Source organism: Pan paniscus, chromosome X (assembly GCF_029289425.2).
Source record: "Pan paniscus chromosome X, NHGRI_mPanPan1-v2.0_pri, whole genome shotgun sequence".
Lineage (NCBI taxonomy): Eukaryota > Metazoa > Chordata > Mammalia > Primates > Hominidae > Pan > Pan paniscus.
In genome coordinates, this window is record NC_073272.2 from 129,483,811 (window position 1) to 129,504,289 (window position 20,479).

The window sequence follows — 20,479 nt, forward strand, 5'->3', positions numbered from 1 at the left end:
TAGAAGGGAAGAATATTCATTAAGAAAACACAGGAGTGTGTAAATAATGTTGAGTTTGTCTGTATTGCCTAGAGCAGGTAAAAGATAAATGGAGGATCTTGGTTTCCAGGTTTAAAATGCTTAGAATATATGTAGTAGATAATAAGAGCAAAAGCACAGAGTTTGGAAATTGTAAACAGAGGCATGTTCACAGGCCAGCAAATCCATCAGTTTGACTGGAGCAGTGCCTTGGGGTATGAGTGGTGGCAGAAGGAGCAGGGTGAGTTGACTGGGGAAGTCAGTTAAGACCCAAAGGTGAAGAGTCTTGATGGCAGGCCAAGGACTTGGGGCTTTGTCCTGAAGACAGGGCTGATGCTAAGCTTAAAATACTTCCGGAGCTACTGCCCTGAGCCCAAGTGCTCCCCCATCCCTACTCCAGGACCCCTGGACTGGCTTCAGCAGCGAAAGGGCTAAGTTTAGAAAGGATTAGAGATTAAGTATTTTGAGTATCACCCCTACCTGTAGGCCAGGAGGAGTCAGTGAGGGCTTTTTATCAAAGGGCAAATGGGAGGGGTTGAGACAGATCACACTGGGAGCCCCTGTGTGTCTTGGGTAGTTTGAACTAGGGTGGAGGCTTCTGGGAATGTGGAAGAAAGGCGAGGTTTTACGGACATTGCAAACCACAAGCTGGACTTCGGGAGATGGGAGAGGGGGATGGGGGTGAAGTGAAGGCAACGATCAGACAGCTCTGAAATTTCAAATTTAAGAGGTCAGGAAAACAGTGGCACCATTAACAGAAATAGGCAAGTCATGACGGCCTTTTTGTTTGCTTGATTTTTTTTTTTATTATTATTATACTTTAAGTTCTGGGATACATGTGCAGAACGTGCAGGTTTGTTACATAGGTATACATGTGCCATGGTGGTTTGCTGCACCCATCAACCCGTCATCTTGGAAAGGTTTTTTGTGAGCGTGGAAATAATTTAAAAATCCATTGTTGGCCAGCCGTGGTTGCTCACGCCTGTAATCCCAGCACTTTGGGAGGCCAAGGTGGGTGGATCACCTGAGGCCAGGAGTTCGAGACCAGCCTGGCCGAAATGGTGAAACCCTGGCTCTACTGAAAATACAAAAATTAGCTGGGCATGGTGGCATGTGCCTGTACTCCCAGCTACTCAGGAGGCTGAGGCAGGAGAATCACTTGAGCCTGGGAGGCAGAGGTTGCAGTGAACCGAGATTGCACCACTGCACTCCAGCCGACAGAGCAAGACTCTGACTCACAAACAAACAAACAAACAAACAAAAACATTGTTGATAGAGGGGCTATCTTTAAGGAGCTGACAAGCACCCACATGGAAATGTCCAGCAGATTGCTGGAAATGTGAGCCAGGAGCTTAAGAGAAAGGTTGGGACTGGAGCTCTAGATTTAGGACCCATCTCCGAGGAGCCAAAATGAGCCCAAAATGGATGAGATTCTTGAACAGCCACGTTGGAAGTGGTAGGTGAAGAACCAGCCCCGGAAAGGGTGATGGGGGATGCAGGAGAGCCCAGCTAGTGTGGGCTCACGGGGGCCCGAGAACTGTGAAGAAGACATTTGATTTCACCATGAGGTCATTGATGACCTTCCAGCAATGAGTTTCCATGGAGTTGGAGTAGGGGTGGCAGAAACCAGTTTTCAGGTGGGGGCGGGGCTACCCCAACCCACGCAGCACCTTTATGCAAAAATTTTTTTTAATGGTGACCCTTTATCAAGATGCTTACTTTCAACCATCAGGAAACTGTCATAATAAACTGATTTTATTAGAAAAAGGCACTTTAATGCCAACTGCTGGAAACACGCATAGTAAATACATTTGCACAACCAAACACAGTGCCCTCCAGGGGGCAGGGAGAAGAAGAGTGGGAGAGGGTGATAGTTGTTGGCTTGACAAAGAAGAGAAGAGCAAGAGCGCAGCCAGGGGAGGTAGTTAGGTCAAGTGGATGGTTTTGTACCAAGGACACAGCAAAGGTCCTCAGGCACTGATTCACATTACCCAAAGTCACCAGATAATAGAGTTGTTTCCGTGGCTGACATTTCTTAGCCTTGCCCTCAAACTTGGCAGGAGGGAGGCAAGCTCGTTTAAAGAAGGGAGAGGGGAGGAGATCCAGGCAATTGGCCTAGGGGTTGGCTTTGAGAGAGAATAGGTTGACCCTTCCTCGGAAAGAGGGAAGGGGGAAGCAGGGAGCCACGAAGAGAGAGAGGTGCCACGGGAACTCCTGGCTGCCGACTCCCGTCTTCTTGGTGAAGGAGTCAGGGTTAGGTGTGAAAGTGGGAGATGAGGGGCATTGGTACACCCAAGGAGGTCTGCTGCAGTCATCACAGAGGCAGGCTGGTCCGCCTTCGAGGTGAGTTGCAGGCAGGCTGAGCAGCAGAAACCATGTGGTAGGTGCCCATGCTTGAGCAGGAATGGGGGTGGACCCCATCTAGGTCGCTGCCGGACTAGCCGCAGTGATGCCTGACAGCTGGAAAATGTCAAAAAGTAATCAAGAGGGAGCCCAGGATCGGGGAAGTAGGCTGGGGTGTCAGCAAAGGCTATTGTCTGGCAAGGGGCCGGTATCACACAAACAGCCCAAGCCCTAGGCACAAATACTCAATGAATTCAGCTCTGGGGGCTTTGTGGCTAGCTCTGAGGCTGGAGGGCACTTCACCCCCGTCTAAATCCTTCAGCAAAGCACTCTGGGGTGGCCCAAGATTCCAGCCTGACTGCAAGGTGACTGTGGTTGCTAACACGGCAAACTCCAGGAAGAGTACCTTGGTCCAGCCAGTGAGGGCTGCTCCCAGAGCTGACTTCCCTTCCCTCCCCTCGTGGTTTTACCCCACTCGGCCTTCGTGTCCCTGAGGAGCGCATCTTCCCCAATGTGCATGCGCATCAAAGCGTTCCTACTCTGCACTCGTTCCAGCTCTACAACATCTCCAGATTTGGGGGATCAAACTTGTACCCCATAGTCTCAGAGCAACTGAATCTCGGCAAGAACAAAGGGAATTAGAGAATGCTTTCCCTTAAAAACAAAATCCCTATCCCTGTGGCTGATCCACGGAGACATACACACACCCTTGGAGACAAGACCTCACAGCTACAGCCCTGTCCTCCCCAAAGAAACTAAGATACAGACCAACAAGTGCACACAAGTACATACAGGGATATTCACATATAGGGTAGTAAATTCCCTGTGTAGGGAATGCAGCCAGTGAGATAGAGCCAGGTAGAAGGGCTCTTCTCACAAAGCTGCTGCACAAACCCTGGCCACAAACTTCTGCCTGGCTCAAGGCTTTTTCCCTCCATCACCAAGTCAGCCCGTTATGCTGCCAAAAGCATATGCCCTAGTGCTCTTGAAGGCCATAGTCTGATGCCAGGGATGCTTAAGCTGGGCACTGTTTGGCCACAGTGACACCAGGCAGGGCCGGGGGACTTGGGGTCAAGTGTATTGACATCCCACTGAAATGCAGGGGCAGGTGTGCTACTGAAGTCGGTCCCTATGAAAATGCTGCTCAATTTTGCCTGGTGGGTCACACTTGCCCTGACCCCTTTGCTTATATGTCATGGGGCTCCATCTTAATGAGGGAAGTAGGGTTGAATGGGGAGAAAGGGGCTGGGGTGGGGGATCTTGTCAGAAGGCTCCCAGATGTGGTCACACTAGGCTCAGCCATTAGCAGGGACCCTGAGCCTGAGGAGAGCTCAAGTTCAGCCACTGGGGTCAGCCCAACAGTGGGGCGGCTGGGAGGAGACAAAGTCTGGTTGCCCAGAAGGCTCGGATTGTGGGAACCCCTGGAAACCACCTGGGTTGGAAGTGGCTGAAGATGAGCCTGATCTCTCAGGAGCTCCCTCAGGGTCTCTTCAGGAACCAGCAGCCCCTCCATGGGGGCCCCCGTCACCATACCCTGAACATAGGAGGAGGACCTCAGTGGCCCCTCCTTGACCCCAGGGGCTGCTGTAGTGCCAGAAGTCCTGATGAAGGCAGCAATGACAGTCCCAGGGGGCTGAGAGCTGGGCCCTGCTGGTCCAGCCCCTGTGACCGTGGGTGGCGCTGGGTTGGTCGGACGGTTGGCCCCAGCCAGAAGTTGGGGGAGGCCACTGAGAATCAGTGGAGCCCCTGGGGCTGCCACTTGGCTGTCTTGGAAACTGGCGTTCAGGGGGAAAGAGGCCTGCAAAGTGAAGGTGTCCTTGAAAGTAGAGGCCGCTGGAACACTCTGGAGAACGAGCTGAGTGGGAGCAGTAGTAATGGCAGGAGGCCCATTGGTCAGCACCGTGGTCAGTGGGATCGTCTGCAGGGTCAGGGCCGAGCCCGACCCCACAGGGGCCACTCCTAGGTGGATGTTGCTGGGCACTGAAGATGCACTGAGAAGAAACAGAGAACAGAGTTGGTTAAGGCAGGAAGTGTCCCTCAGCTGGTTAGGAAGGAGGGCACGAGAGGAATGGAGCTGAAGGTGTTTGTCGATTTATTTGCTGTTTGTTGTTTTTTTCTTTTTCTAGAGACAGGGTCTCACTCTGCTGCCCGGGATGGAGTGCAGTGACACGATTACTGCTCACTGCAGCCTTGAAGCCCTGGGCTCAAGCGATCCTCCTGACTCAGCCTCCCAAGTAGCTGGGACTACAGGTGTGTGCCACCACACCCAGCTAATTTTTAATTTATTTTTTTTTTTTGAGACGGAGTCTTGCTCTGTCACTCAGGCTGGAGTGCAGTAGTGCAATCTTGGCTTACTGCAACTTCTGCCTCTGAGGTTCAAGTGATTCTCCTGCCTCAGCCTCCCAAGTAGCTGGGATTATAGGCGAGCACCACTACACCCGGCTAATTTTGTATTTTTAGTAGAGACAGAGTTTCACCATGTTGGCCAGGCTGGTCTTGAACTCCTGACCTCAGGTGATCCACCTGCCTCGGCCTCCCAAAGTGCTGGGATTACAGGTGTGAGCCACCATGCCCAGCTGTAGCTCACATTTATTAAGTACTTAGAATAGGTATATAGGTCAGGGATCATTCTAAATGATTGACATGTAGCATTTCACTCAATCATGAAAACAGCCCACAAGTGGGATAAGAACAATCTGATTTTACAGCTTGAGGAAAGTGAGGCACAGAGAGGTTATGTATTAATAACTTGCTCCAAGACCAGCCATACCTATGTTATCCTTTGATTTCTTCCAAGTGGGGATGCTGGGGTCTCACAAGGCCTTGATGTGAGTCCCCGCTCTAGTGATTACACAGCCAGTATACATAGTAAGCACTACAGCAGGGCCTCACAACTAGGTCTTGTGATCCCAGAGCTCATCTTCCTCACCATTCCACTCTACTGCCTGCCCTCCTCGAAAGGGTGTCTCACTGCGCCAGCGTAGTGACTGCCTGCCCTCCTCGAAAGGGTGTCTCACTGCGCCAGCGTAGTGACTGCCTGCCCTCCTCGAAAGGGTGTCTCACTGTGCCAGTGTAGTGGGAGGTCCAAACACATAACCCAACAAAGTCCAACCTTCCCAGGGAAAATCGGAGGCCCCTTAGTGGGGATGAGAAGTAGTTGGAGCTAGCCGGGTGGGCCTGGAGGTCCCAAGGGGCTCACAGCAGGCGGCTCTAAAACATTCTCTGTTGCTTCTTTTCTAGAATGGAGGAGGCTTAGGAGGATGGGCCAGGACACGGACGCCCTGGTGGCTCCCTGGGGAGCCCCTCTCGTGTAAGCCCCCGGATGTGTGACGTCAGGCAAGTGACTTTCCCTCTCTTGACCAACAAGTGCCCTACTGGCTTTTCCACAGCTCTGGGAGGATCCCATGAGCCTGGAGACAGAGTAGAGCTTGGCAAGAAGTTGAAAACTGAGCCCTGCTAGGCACGGTGGCTCACATCTGTAATCCCAGCACTTTAGGAGGCCAAGGCGGGCAGATCACTTGAGGTCAGGAGTTTGAGACCAGCCTGGTCAACATGGTGAAACCCCGTCTCTACTAAAAATACAAAAAGTAGCTGGGTGTGGTGGTGGGTACCTGTAATCCCAGCTACTCGGGAGGCTGAGGCAGGAGAATCACTTGAATCCGAGAGGCGGAAGTTGCAGTGAGCAGACATCATGCCACTGCACTCCAGCCTGGGTGACAGAGCGAGACTCCATCTCAAAAAAAAAAAAAAAAGAAAACTGAACCCCAACATGATGTACTATGTGAAGACTCATGCTGACCTGGGTGCCCTTACCTCACAGCTTTGGTGAGCTTGACCTGGCCCTCTGCTGGAGAGACGAGCATGGTGGAGGTAGTGGGGATCGCCTCGTCTAGCGACGGTCCCAATTCCAGACTCGCAGATGGCTGGAGACCGACATGCTGAATTTTTGGCTTCTCCCAAGAAGAGCTGCCCTTGCCCTGGGGGGCAGATCTGGATGAGACCCTGGAGCTGTTTCGCCGGGTGGTACTGGCGGAGGCCACAGAGGCCGTGGAGGCCTGAGGTGGGGCTGCTGTGGCTTCGCTGCTCTCATCCTCATCTTCAATGACCACCAGGTCCTTGGGCATCTCCTTAAACTGGTACACCAGCCTCTGCCCTTCCACTTTGGCCAGTATGCCTCTTTGGTAGTAGTATCTAGAGGAAGAGGGGCAGGGAGTTGGGAGTTAGCCGGGAGCTGGGTGGGAGACCTTCTACCTCCATCTCCCCAGTGCTCCTCCCCGAGGGCTAGGCAAGCATGAGGCTGAGTGAGGCTGGCTGGGGAGCCAGCTGAGGGCCCAAGGGCAAGGGAAAGGATATGTCAACACCTGGACTTGGAAGGCTTTTATGACATTCCTGAGATTTCCCCCTGAGAACTCAAAGGATCACAAAAAGGTTTTCAGATGTCACCCCACTCCAACCCCCTGCTTTGGGGCAGAGGACAGGGAATGACTGAAGGAGAGAACTGAGAGTGAGGGGATGGATGGCGGGAACAGCAATCCCCCAGCCTGAGAGACCACCTCTAGGACAACTCAAGCCCACCTCCCCGGGTCTCTGGCTTGCAGATGTGAAGAAAGCCCTTCTTGGGGAAGAGGGGGTGCTGAACTGCTCTTCCATTATAAAAAGCAAAAAGGAGGCCAGGCGCGGTGGCTCAAGCCTGTAATCCCAACACTTTGGGAGGCCAAGGTGGGCAGATTACTTGAGGCCAGAAGTTCAAGACCAGCCTGGCCAACATGGTGAAACCCCGTCTCTATTAAAAATACAAAAAATGAGGCCAGGCGCCGTGACTCACGCCTGTAATCCCAGTGCTTTGGGAGGCCGAGGTGGGCAGATCACGAGGTCAGGAGATTGAAACCATCCTGGCTAACATGGTGAAACCCCCAGTCTCTACTAAAAATACAAAAAAATTAGCCAGGCGTGGTGGCGTGCGCCTGTAGTCCCAGCTACTTGGGAGGCTGACACAGGAGAATGGCGTGAACCCGGGAGGTAGAGCTTGCAGTGAGCCGAGATTGTGCCACTGCACTCCAGCCTGGGTGACAGAGCGAGACTCCGTCTCAAAATAAATAAATAAATAAATAAAAATAAAAAAAAGAACATACAAAAAATTAGCTGAGCGTGGTGGCATGTGCCTGTAATCCCAGCTACTCAGGAGGCTGAGGCATGAGAATCGCTTGAACCCAGGCAGTGCAGGTTGCAGTGAGCCGAGATTGCGCCACTGCATTCAAGCCTGGGTGACAGAGCAAGACTCCATCTCAAAAAAAAAAAAAAAAAGAAAAAAAAGAAAGAAAGAAAGAAAGAAAAAGGAAAAGAAAAAAGGCCAGGTCAGATACAAGAGGAGGGGGGCTCTTCCTGCCAGAGGGGGCCTGGGGAACAGACATAGGAGCAAGCTAAGAGGAAAGTTACGAGACTCGTTTCCTTAGGATCAATCAGGTCTCCATGAAAGCGAGGAGGACTCCTTGGACTTAAGGAAGGACTGGTGATCCCCAGGGCAGGGGTTCTGCATCATCCCAACAGCTCCTACCTTAGTGCCCGCCCCATTGTCTCATAGTTCATGTCAGGCTTGTTTTTCTGCTTCCCCCACAGCTTGGACACAGCTTTGGAGTCCACCAGTTTGAAGATGCCTTTCTCTCGCTGGGTCCACTTGATGTACTTGGGACAGGTGTTTCTGTCTTGCAGAAGAGCCAGGAGGAACTCCCACAGATAGATGGTGCTGCCTGCAGAGGGGCAGGCCGTGAGGGGCAGCCTGGGCAGCTGGGGCACCCTGGCAGCAGGGAAGGGGCTCCCTCCCCACCTCACCTGAGTCCCAGCTGTTCATACCTTTGCCATCCTTTGATTTCTTCCTAATGGGGATGCTGGGGTCAGTGACAGGTGAGGTACTTCGGTTGTCCTTGGTCTTCCGGACTATGAGGGAAAGGTGAGTAGGATGAGGAGCAGCTCCCAAGAGAGGGCCCGGGAGCTGGCCAAGTTGGCTGTGACAAAGCCAACAAGGAGGAGGCAGGTCACCGGGGCTGGAGGCCCCAGATCGCTCTCTACAGCCACAGCCCTCAGGCCTTTGCACCCTCATTTTCAGGCCCCCAGGGTAGCACTGCAACATGGCTACAATGTGGAGAAACTGGGTGCTTGCAAATAAGTCACCTTTGTGAGAACAGAATCTGCCTAGCCTAACTTCTGATACGGAAAGGCAGCCTAAAGGCACCAGTGTTGTGCAGGTAAGTGCGGTGCTGAGGTTTGGTTGCCATGCTGACAAGGCAGTATCAAGCAGCCATCGCCTGAGTAAATCAATAACACCGGGGCTTGGGAAAGCCCAAAGTCCTCTCTCATATATGGCCTCGGCTTTATAAGCTCTGCAGAAGGGAGATAAGCACCCGGCATGACTGGTCTTTTATAGGCTGAGGCCCCAGAGGTCCGGGGACTGGCCAGGGGGCCGAGCCTGGTGTCCAAACTCCCAGCCTAGGATTCAATCCATCGAGATCATTAATGTTTCTGAAAGAGTTTATGCAGATCCCAGGCAGACAGGGGCAGCATGGGAAATGTCAGGCTACAGGTAGACTAACGGATGAGGCCAGGTTTTACAGAAGGGAGGCCTTTTGGTCCATCTCTGTCACACCAGAGAGCTGGCCTCTTAACACATCCATGAGCCCTGACTGCCCCCCCCCACGCCCCGCCCATCCCCTCGGAGACACACATACACTCACTCTCCCCCACTTACTTCTCTTCTTTGATTTCCCAGTCTTCTTGGCACTTTCCTCTCTGGAGGCCTTCTCCTCCAGAGAATGCCCTTCCTGGTCACTAGTGTCACCCGCCCTGTTCAGGGCATCGGGCTCAGAGGCAGGAAACAGGTAGTTGGGCAGAGTGACAGCTGGTGCAGGGTCCGAGTCTGGAAGCATTTCGGAGGTACTGACTGCAAGAAGAAAGGCCTGAGGTGGGCGGGGCCCAGGCAGGGCTGGAGCGGGGTCTCCCAGCGCTGGAGAGACGGGTAGGTTCCAAGGGAGGGCGGGGGGCTCATCCCCCCAGCCCCAGACACAGGATACACCTGAAAATGCCTCATGTGGCTTGTACCACGAGGAGAGGAAACATCTGCAGAGCTGTGGGCACAAGCTGGCCCCAATTACAGCTGCCACATTTATAGCCCACTGTTGGTGGTAGGGAAGTTCTAGGCGGCACCCCAGGTAAAGGGCCACCTTGATTTAGTCCTTGGCTCATTTTACGACTCAAAGGGGCCTTAGGGATCATGTAGCCCCATTCCTGTGTTTTCCTGATGAGGAAACTGAGACAGACCCAGAGAGGGGAAGTCATGTGCCCAAGGTCACACAGCAAGTTGGTGCCCGGTACAAATAGGCACCCATTATTGGATCCTGGATGAATACTGGTGAGAGTCAGGACTAGAAATCTCTCAGATTTCAGCTTTATGGCTTGCCTTCCCTCACTGTACCACACCACCCCTTGGGAGAAGGCAATCTGGGAGAACCCTCCTGTGCATCTGCCTGAGGGGTCATTGGGAAGAGCCTGCCTTGGGGGCCCTCTGGGGAGTTAGGAGCCTGGTAGGATGGGCAAGGATCACTTATTTCTTTATTTTATGTATTTATTTATTTAGACAGTCTTGCTCTTGTCACCCAGGCTGGAGTGCAATAGTGTGATCTCGGCTCATTGCAACCTCTGCCTCCCGGGTTCAAGCGATTCTCCTGCCTCAGCCTCCCAAGTAGCTGGGATTATAGGCATGTGCCACCACGCCAGGCTAATTTTTGTATTTTTAGTAGAGACGAGGTTTTGCCATGTTGGCCAGGCCAGTCTCGAACTCCTGACCTCGTATTCCACCCGCCTCAGCCTCCCAAAGTGCTGGGATTACAGGTGTGAGCCACCGCGCCCGGCCTGGATCACTTATTTCTAAAAGAGCCACATGCTGCATATCTCAGTCTTCCTGGGAGCTAAGCAAAAGAGCAGAGGGGCCTGAGAAAGGCACCCTGGCCAATATTATTCAGCCTGAAAATGGAAATAAATTATTATTATTTTTTTGAGACAGAGTTTCGCTCTTGTCACCCAGGCTGCAGTGCAATGGCGCGATCTCGGCTAACTGCAACCTCTGCCTCCTGGGTTCAAGTGATTCTCCTGCCTCAGCCTCCTGAGTAGCTGGGATTACAGGCTTGCGCCACCACGCCCAGCAAGTTTTTATATTTTTAGTAAAGATGGGGTTTCACCGTGTTGGTCAGGCTGGTCTCGAACTCCTGACCTCAGGTGACCCACCCACCTCAGCCTCCCAAAGTGCTGGGATTACAGGCGTGAGCCACCGTGCCTGGCCTGAAAATGGAAAGAAATTCTGACACGTGCTACAACATGGATGGACTTTGAGGACATCGTGCTAATTGAAATAAACCCATCACCAAAATACAAAAAGATAAAAGTCATATGTATATCGGTGGGTGTGGTGCATGTATACCTGTGTGCACACATGCCTGAGAAACCAATACATGGATTTCATATTTTTAAATGGAATTATTTTGTTGCCTTGAGTTCAGGCACTGGGGTTCAAACTTACAGATCTGCTTCTCATCCAGGATATCGCTGGGAGACTCCATATTGAGTAAGACTTCCGCGGTTGACATGGTGTGCGAGGTGGCCTCATTGTCATCTGGTCCGGGTTCCATGGTGGGAGGAGAGAAGAAAAGTTCCCTCAGGGCACAAGGCAGGGGGTACAGCTATAATCAGGGCCAGCCCGAAGAAAGGATGGTGGTAAGCATCCTTCGGGCTGACCCTGAAGTGAGTGCTAAGTGAGGGAGAAACAGGGGACCCTGACCAGAGGTACTGAGGGACAGCCAGGAAGGGCCCAGCACCCCTCCTTACCTAACTCTCCACCCCCTCAGCTGGTCTTCACTCCTCATTGTCCCACCCCACTTCCACAGACCATGAATCTACTAAGATGGTTCCCTCCTCTGTGAAGCAGCACAACTTTTTGGCTGGTGGCCTTGCCCATTCTGCACGGGGTTACTAGAGGCCATTGTGGGCTGCTGTTCCCTAAAGACACAGCCCGTTTTTCTACCACACCTTCTCTGCCCAGGAAGGGAACAGACCTGTCAGCAAAAAACTGCCTTCCAGGATCTGATCCTGCGTCATGCACAAGGTCCCGTCTGTTATGATGCCATTGTGAACGTCGTCCAACTCCAGTCCCGAGTACAGATGCAGTAAATCAGGGTAGGGTACCTGCTCCACGATCACAGCTGGGAACACAGAGGGGTCTTCCAGCTATGGAGAAGATAGGGATGTGATTCAAGACCCACCCAGCTCTTCCAGCAAACCCTCCTTACCAGAATCTGGCCCTCTGTGCAAGTCCTTATTCTTGGGTTCATCAGGGACTGTCCTTTGTATAGGATGATATAACTCTGGGTCCAGCCTCATTAGGTGATGCTTTGAGTGGGTTCTTGATGAATAGATGGGTTAGCTCTGCACCACCAGCCCTTTAAGCATTTTTTTTTTTTTTTTGAGACAGAGCCTCGCTCTGTCGCCCAGGCTAGAGTGCAGTGGCATGATCTCAGCTCACTGCAACCTCTGCCTCCCGGGTTCAAGCGATTCTCCTACCTCAGCTTCCCCAGTAGTTGGGATTACAGGTGTGTGCCACCATGCCTGGCTAATTTTTATAGTTTTTGTAGAGACAAGGTTTCATCATGTTGGCCAGGCTGGTCTCGAACTCCTGACCTCAGGTGATCCACCTGCCTCAGCCTCCCAAAGTGCTGGGATTACAGGCGTGAGCCACCACGCCCAGCCAAAGGCAAGCTTTTTTTATTTTTATTTTTTTTTTTTCTGAGACGGAGTCTCACTCTGTCGCCCAGGCTGGAGTGCAGTGGCGCAATCTTGGCTCACTGCAAACTCTGCCTCCTGGGTTCACGCCATTCTCCTGCCTCAGCCTCCCGAGTAGCTGGGACTACAGGCACCCGCCACCACACCTGTCTAATTTTTTGTATTTTTAGTAGAGATGGAGTTTCACCGTGTTAGCCAGGATGGTCTCGATCTCCTGACCTCGTGATCCACCCACCTCGGCCTCCCAAAGTGCTGGGATTACAGGCGTGAGCCACTGCACCCGGCCAGGCAAGTATTTTTAACTGGTTGTAGTTGTTATGGTTTAACCCGTGGCCAGGTTAGGGCTCAGTCTATGAGGATTAGATTCATTCTAAGGCCATTGGGAATAGACCAGCTGATGGCAAGGGCAAGGGGCTCAACCTATAGTCGGGGGACAAGAGGGATTCAGTCTAGAGTCAGGGCTGGGGACCTAGTTCGCAGCCAGAGTTAGGGGCTCAGACATCTTCGGGCTCCGTCTGTGGCAATGATAGTGGGAATGAAGACAGAACAGAGGCATTATAGAAGTAGAAATGTCAGGACTCAATCACTGCCTGGATGGGGGAGAGGGGTTCAATTTCCAGCTTCATTCAACAGGGACATGGAGATACTGCTCATGCCAAGGGAGGGCCCAGGAGGAGGAAGAGCAGGCTGTGGACCAAGATAAGGGCTACAATGTCTGGATGTGGTGAGCTTGAGGTACCTTTGGGACATCTGAAATAGAGATGCCTATCAGGGAGTCAAAAATAAGTGTCTAACAGTTCAAAAGGGAGCTGGTGGTCGTTCAGTCCCTTGGAGTAGATAAGAAAATTGAGATGAGAATTCAACCCCTAGAGAACAGAAGTGTTTTGAAATTAAGCAAAGCGAAATTAAAAAGCAGTATGACTGCATGTGTTTTTTTAAAAAAACTCCATATAGAGGCTGCATGTGGTGGCTCATGCCTGTAATGCCAACACTTTGGGAGGCTGAGGCAGGTGCATCGCTTGAGCCTAGGAGTTCACACACCAGCCTGGGCAACACAGCAAGACCCTATCTCTATTTTAAAAAAAATTAAAAAGAAAAAACCTCTATAAATAAATAAATATGCCAGGATGTTAATCATAGTTTTCTTTTCTTTTCTTTTCTTTTTCTGAGACAGAGTCTGGCTCTGTCACCCAGGCTGGAGTGCAGTGGCACGATCTTGGCTTACTGCAACCTCCACCTCCCAGGTTCAAGCAATTCTACTGCCTCACCTTCCCGAGTAGCTGGGATTACCGGCGCCTGCCACCATACCTGGCTAATTTTTGTATTTTAGTAGAGATGGGGTTTCACCATGTAGGCCAGGCTGGTCTCGAACTCCTGACCTCAAGTGATCCACCCACCTTGGCCTCCCAAAGTGCTGAGATTACAGACGTAAGCCACTGTGCCTGGCCATAGTTTTATTTTCATTATGGAGTTTTGAATGATTTTTTTCCCCCTTTCTACTTTTTTGTATTTTCCAAATTTTCTTTCATGGGAATGTTAATTCTTTTTGTTGTTATTGTTTAGTCTCAAGATCTGTTTTGTGGATGATAATTCTTTTTTTTTCCCATGCAAAAAGAATGAGAATGATCCTCTCTGTGTAGTGTTCCTGAGGGATCCAGAGAAACAAAAATGGATAAAAGACCTTTGGATTTGGCCATGGTCAGTCACCCTGGCTAGATCAGTTTCAGAGCAGTGCTAGGGTCCCAGGCCAAGTTGCAATGGATCTCAGTGAGGACAGACTGAGGTAAGCAGTTGGGTAGTGATTAAGGTCCCAGCATCTAGAGCTGTCCATGATGATATCCACTAGTCACGGGTGACTATTTAAATTTAGAGGTAAATAAAAACTTTGGAGAGCTTAAAAATTTATTTCTTCAATTGCACTAGCCACATTTCAAGTGCTCTATAGCCACGTGTGACTAGTGGCCCCATACTGGACAGCACAAACATAGAACATTTCCAGCATTTCAGAGAATTTTTTTTTTTTTCGAGATGGAGTTTTGCTCTTCTTGCCCAGGCTGGAGTACAATGGCACAATCTCAGCTCACTGCAACCTTCACCTCCTGGGCTCAAGCAATTCTCCCGTCTCAGCCTCCTGAGTAGCTGGGATTACAGGCATAGGCCACCGCCGCTGGCTAATTTTTGTATTTTTAGTAGAGACAGGGTTTCACCATATTGGCCAGGCTGTTCTCAAATTCCTGACCTCGTGATCCGCCTGCGTTGGCCTCCCAAAGTGCTGGGATTACAGGCGTGAGCCACCGCACCTGGCCTCATTCCAGAGAATTCTGTTGGATTGTGCTGATCTAGAGCCAGAGTACCTGGGCTTGAGACCAAACTCTGCTGCTCACTAGCATTGTGACCTTGGGCAAGTTACCTAACCTTTCTGTGGATCAGTTTCCCCATTTATAAAATGAGAGTGATCACATGATTGACCCCCTAGGATTGTTAAAACAGATCAATACACATAAAGCACTCAGAGCAGGGCCTGGCGTAGACTAAGCTCTCATTAAGTGTTAGGTATCAGAGGTTTCTAGGAGACTGGTAATGTTTTATTTCTTAATTTGGGTGGTGAGGGCCTGGGTGTTCATTTAATACATGTCTATATCTAAATATGATTTATGCACCCTTTTGCATGTATTATGTATTTCAAAATAAAAGTAGCTTCCTAAAAGGAGTGAAAGGGGCTGGGTGCGGTGCCTCACACCTGTTGTTTTTCTTTTTCTTTTCTTTTTTTTTTTTTGGAGACAGAGTGTTGCCTCTTGTTGCCCAGGGTGGAGTGCAATGGCTCGATCTCGGCTCACTGCAACCTCCACCTACCGGGTTCAAGTGATTCTCCTGCCTCAGCCTCCCGAGTAGCTGGGATTACAAGCATGTGCCACCACGCCCAGCTAATTTTGTATTTTTAGTAGAGACAGGTTTACTCCATGTTGGTCAGGCTGGTCTCGAACTGCTGAACTCAGGTGATCTGCCTGTTTCAGCCTCCCGAAGTGCTGGGATTACAGGTGTGAGCCACCACGCCTGACCGGCTCACACCTATTGTAATCCCAGCACTTTGGGAGGCCTGAAGCAGAAGGATTGCTTGAGCTCAGGAGTTTGAGACCAACCTGGGCAACATTGTGAGACCCCATCTCTACAAAAAATACAAAAATTAGGCCGGGCATGGTGGCTTACGCCTGTAATCCCAGCACTTTGGGAGGCCAAGGCGGACAGATCACTTGAGGTCAGGAGTTTGAGACCAGCCTGACCAACATGGTGAAACCCCCTCTCTACTAAAAATACAAAATTAGCCAGGCATGGTGATGCACGCCTGTAATCCCAGCTACTTGGGAGGCTGAGGCAGGAGAATCGCTTAAACCCAGGAGATGGAGATTGCAGTGAGCCGAGATCGCGCCATTGCACTCTAGCCTGAGCAACAAGAGCAAAACTCTCTCTCTCTCTCTACACACACACACACACACACACACACACACACACAATTAGCCAGGCGCAGTGGCATGTGCCTGTTGCCCCAGCTACTTGGGAGGCTGAAGTGGGAAGATCACCTGAGCCTGGGGAGGTCGAGGCTGCAGTGAGCCATGATTGTGCCACTGCACTCCATCCTGGGTGACAGAGTGAGACCCTGTCAAAAAAAGAAAGAAAGAAAGAAAAAAGAGTGAAAGGCAGGTAATAAAGTAAAAACAGAGTGTGGAGACTACCCTGGGGGGAAGAAAGGAACTAAAAAGGTATAAAAAGATGCAATTTTGAAGGTGGGAGCAGAAGGGAGGGAAGGTTTTCTTTTAGGGTTGGGACACCTGAAGATGTTCAAAGTTGAGGAAAGAAATCTGAGGTCTAAAAGATACAAGAGGCCAGGCGCGGTGGCTCACGTCTGTAATCCCAGCACTTTGGGAGGGCGAGGCGGGTGGATCACCTGCGGTCAGGAGTTCGAGACCAGCCTGCCCAACATGGTGAAACCCTGTATCTACTGAAAATACAAAAATTAGCTGGGCTTGGTGATGCGTGCCTGTAATCTCAGCTACTCCAGAGGCTGAGGCACAAGAATCGCTTGAACCCAGGAGGCAGAGGTGGCAGCGAACCCAGATTGTGCTACTGTGCTGGAACCTGGGTGACAAGAGCGAAACTCCATCTCAAAAAATAAAAATGAAAAATAAAAGATACGAGAGAGAGGAAGTGATGGATGGTTTGAGGTCTTGAAGGATGCAGGAGAGAACAGATTAAGTACAGAGGTTGGGAGTCACCCTTGCAAGGAAAAGTAACATTTCTTTCTCCTGGGCCAGTGGGAAGGAAACAAGAACAGGAGATGTTACAGATAAAAAGAGAGAAGGGAGGGAAATTGAGGGCGTCCTGGGCTTTGAGTTTCTCTGTGGATTGGAGGAGAGGCTGTCCGCTGAGGGTGGAGGGATAGGTTGGAAGGTAAGAACTGCTTCTGTGAAAAACAGCCTCTATGAAGAAAAGAAACAGTTGCTGAGTGGACTAGAAACAAATGGAAAATGACAAGTAGCATTGAGAACTCATGTATGGTAGATTTTTCTTCCTTTCTCCTTGTCTGATGCCTTCCACGAGGCTAGGCACACCACATATGTTCAATAAAATTGAGCTGCTTTAAGGCAAGGAGGTAGACGGAAAGTTCAAAGTGCTCAAAGGCCACTAGGGGGCAGGCTTTGGTAGGCAGCTAGAGATTGGACAGTTTTCCATCCTTACAGGATTTAGAATAGAGAGCATCTGAGTTAGACTGGAATGCCCTTTGGAGATAATCCAGTTGGATCGCCTCTTGGTGAAGATGGGGAAACAGCAGTCAGATAGGATAGGGGTCCAGGCGTGGTGGCTCACGCCTGTAATCCTAGCAGTTTGGGATGCCAAGGTGGGTGGATCACTTGAGGCCAGGAGTTGGAGACCAGCCTGGCCAACATGGTGAAACCCGGTCTCTACTAATAATACACAAAAATTAGCTGGGGATGGTGGCAAGTGCCTATAATCCTAGCTACTTGGGAGGCTGAGGCAGGAGAATGGCTTGAACATGGGAGGCAGAGGTTGCAGTGAGCCGAGAACACGCCACTGGACTCCAGCCTGGGCGACAGAGTGAGACTTCGTTTCAAAAAAAAAAAAAAAAATAGGGTAAGGGACAGGACTTGCTCAGGTGACATTGTGGCCAAACTGGGATCGGAACCCAGGGCTCCTGACTCCTAATCTTCCATTCTTTCTACTGTGCCTGGATGCCTCTTCTCTCTCCATTTTGTGGAAGAAGGAGAATGGAGGGTAGTGATGGGTCTGCCAGGACACCGTTCAATGGGTACATACATCTAAGTGCACAGAAAACGTGCCAGTGTAGGGAAGGTATGGAGCAGTGGGGACCTCAGTGAGCACCAGAATCCTGTCCTATTTTCCAACTTCCTCCCACCAAAAGACCTCATTTCCAGCTTGTCCTGAATCCTCAGGCTGGGGCCAAAAAGACAACTCTGAAAATGTCAGGGCCTGGACGCCAGTCTACAGTTCAGCTGGCAGTGCTCATTCTTGCTATGTGGCTGTCCCCACAGCTTTCTCACTGTGACACTTTGGGAGAAGAGAAGTGGCCGAAAAATGCATCTGATGGTCAGTGTACCCCTTATGCGTTTGGTCCATGTTGCTGACTAACCAACAGCCCAGCTGATGTACTTAGCAGATGTTTGGCTGGCTCAATGATTGCATGTGGGCAACCAGCTCCCTAAATGACTGCCCGGTGACTCCAGACCAGCCTCATGAGTGACTGGCTGGCACGCAGGCTGGCTGGCAAGCAGGGCCAGTGCCCTGAGCATAGTAGGTGCTTGATGGATATTTGCTGACTGGCTAGCTGTGCAGCCAGCTGGCTCCCTGGCTGTCTGTGTCTATCTGATTGTCCACAGGGGCTAACTGTGCTCTGTTCTCTGGGGCCATACCTGGTGGATATCATCATCCATCCCGTTGCTTGCGAACTCAAAGATCAGGTCACTGGGCTGTAGGGTAATAGCCATGCTGTCTTTTCAGAGAGCTGACAATGGGATTATCAGAGCCCTCCAGAGCTGTGGGGCTTTCTTGATGAAGGGACAATACCCAGGTACTTTGGAGCCTAGAGCCTACCCCCCTGAGCTGCAGTAAAATAGGGGGTGGAGAGAGCTGGAGTAGGTGGTGGCCTAAGCCAGGCTCAAGGCTGCATTCTGGGCTGGACCAACCACAGGAGCGACCTAGAGAGAAGGGAGAGATGGGGACAGTGAGTAAGTCACCTTCCTTGAGCTCTGTTGCCAGAACTGCCTATGAACCAGAGGGACCCTGCCATGCTAAGGCAGACTGCCAATAGAGGAGTGGCCGAAACGGGAGGATGATGAGAGAAGAAAAGCGACAGAGAAGAAAGAGGTCAGGGAAAGAAAGAAGGAGAGAGGAAGTCAACTGAATGGCCTCCAGTGGGAAGTGGCTGAGTGTTGGTGCCCGTCTGGGTCACCAGCATCGGCATCTCGCACTAGTCCCAAAGATAAGCAGCCTCCCTCCCTGCCTCCTCCCCTTCCCCTGGAGAAACTGCCAGATGGAGGAACTTTGCGCTCTCTCCACCCTGAAGACTAATCCCCAGGGGGAGTCAGGGCGCCTGGCCTGGCCTCGTGGACGAGGCAGCAGCATGGAGAATCCCTGTAACTCCCTTGGCTTGGGGAAGAATCATGTGAGGGGCTGAGTGGGGGCCTGTGGGTATCTGTATACCCACTCTGTAGTGCTCTTCTGACTCTGCCTGGCTCCAGGTGAAGTCAGCCTAATCTTACCTTGGGAGTGGGGGCCAGTTAGCTTTGAGGGGCCACATCTACAGAGGAAGAAGTGGGGGTGGTCACACCCATGCCTGCCTCGCTGTGGGGGTTGTATTGTGTGAGGACCAGCAGTGGCCTGACCCTGCTCTCAGGGATGGGACTCTCAGATGGAGCCAAGCCTCCAGAGAGCCTGGAGACTGGGGGACAGGTGGGCCACATACCCTGTTTTCGTCAGCACCCCCCACTCTCACCACTACCGCCGCCACCCACCAGAGAGCGTGGCCTCTGTGCTGTGTGTGGGTTTGTGTTCTTGGTTTAGCTTTGCTTTCAGTTTCAAGAGTGAACTGTCACCCTGGGAACTGGTGAGGAGAGCCCCGACTGGAGGAGGGGCAGGCGGAACCTTCCCCATCCTCTGGGGCTGGCTTAGGCCCCTTTTCCAGGAAATCTTCTGTGTCTGCCGCAGCCCAAACACACCTCCTCTCGCCCCACGTGCCCTCAGCGCTCACGGTGTCACATGGCGTCCGGGCCTGCATTTGTTTCCCCTGTCGCCATTCCTCAGGGCTGTCAGTGCCCGGGCGCCTCATCTGCGTGTTGTGGGTGGTCACACCCAGGCCTGCCTGCCACAGCCCCAGCCCTCCCACCTCCCTCCTCGCCAGCCAGCTCTGCTCCTCCACCCCATCACTGGAGCTTCTCCACTTCCAGGCGCCACGTCTTTGGTCCCCTGGGCTCGGTTCTGAGTGTGTGGATGTGCGTGTGGGTGGGTCCATGCACCATAGCAGAAGCCACACACTGCACTCCACCTCCTTGACACTCCCTTGGCAGTGCCGGGGTGGGCAAACCTTATCCTGGCCCGGAAAGAAATGAGGAACTTCAGAGAGGGGCAAAGGGGAGGAAAGGGAGGGGGACCACGGTGACCTCCCTGATGACCGCTCTCCCCCACAGGAGACACCCAGGCCTCTCCTACTTCCTTTCCGTTAGCCCACAGGGCTGGCCGTGCCTTTGCCCCACCCCCACCCTCACCCCCACACCTTTCCACCCACCCCAACAAAAAGTCGGGAGAAGTCGCTCAACTCAACCTCTCAGGTCTGAATTTCCCTTTGGACGAGTGAGAGGCTGAGTACTGGGAGGAGGCGCCTGGGAAACTGCAGCCCTTGCCCCAGGTTCACTCCTCCCACCACCACCCCACCCCCACCAGACCCTGCCTGCGACCCATTCTCCACTGGTCTGTGAAGCCTCCCAAGGCCATTTATGCTTGGAAGGTCTGTCCCCCCTGCCCCCCCCAGCCTAAGCGCCCCAAGGCTTGCATTCCACAGCAGCTCCCGCCCTCCCACAGGCCTTCTGCCTGCCCCCAGGAAACATTCTCATACTAATCAAATTAAAGGTGATCACTTTCACCTAATCCCACTTTGTCTAAACATGAAACTCCTGTGTGTGTCCCTTCCCCCAAGGTCACTCGCTGTAGCCCTTCCCTTCGGGCTTGCTCATCTCTTCTTTCCAGATCAGGATTTCATGTTTGCGAG

At 51.8% G+C, this 20,479-nt stretch overlaps 1 protein-coding gene across 2 annotated transcripts in view; it reads right to left on the reverse strand.

The window, feature by feature from the left end:
* Positions 1 to 798: 798 nt before the first annotated feature.
* ELF4 (E74 like ETS transcription factor 4) overlaps positions 799 to 20,479 on the reverse strand; it is a 46,520-nt gene continuing 26,839 nt past the window's right edge. Inside the window, exons 2-9 of one of the 2 annotated variants that reach the window (XM_003818937.5) lie at positions 18,129 to 18,413; positions 11,460 to 11,631; positions 10,928 to 11,020; positions 9,104 to 9,295; positions 8,212 to 8,295; positions 7,916 to 8,108; positions 6,175 to 6,552; positions 799 to 4,352 (exon numbers count right to left, since the gene is read on the reverse strand). In XM_003818937.5, coding sequence (XP_003818985.1) covers positions 3,548 to 4,352; positions 6,175 to 6,552; positions 7,916 to 8,108; positions 8,212 to 8,295; positions 9,104 to 9,295; positions 10,928 to 11,020; positions 11,460 to 11,631; positions 18,129 to 18,203 — 1,992 coding nt within the window. In that variant the 5' untranslated portion in view covers positions 18,204 to 18,413 and the 3' untranslated portion in view covers positions 799 to 3,547. The remainder of the gene's footprint in view (positions 4,353 to 6,174; positions 6,553 to 7,915; positions 8,109 to 8,211; positions 8,296 to 9,103; positions 9,296 to 10,927; positions 11,021 to 11,459; positions 11,632 to 18,128; positions 18,414 to 20,479) is intronic. The other variant, XM_055106923.2, reaches the window with a different exon arrangement.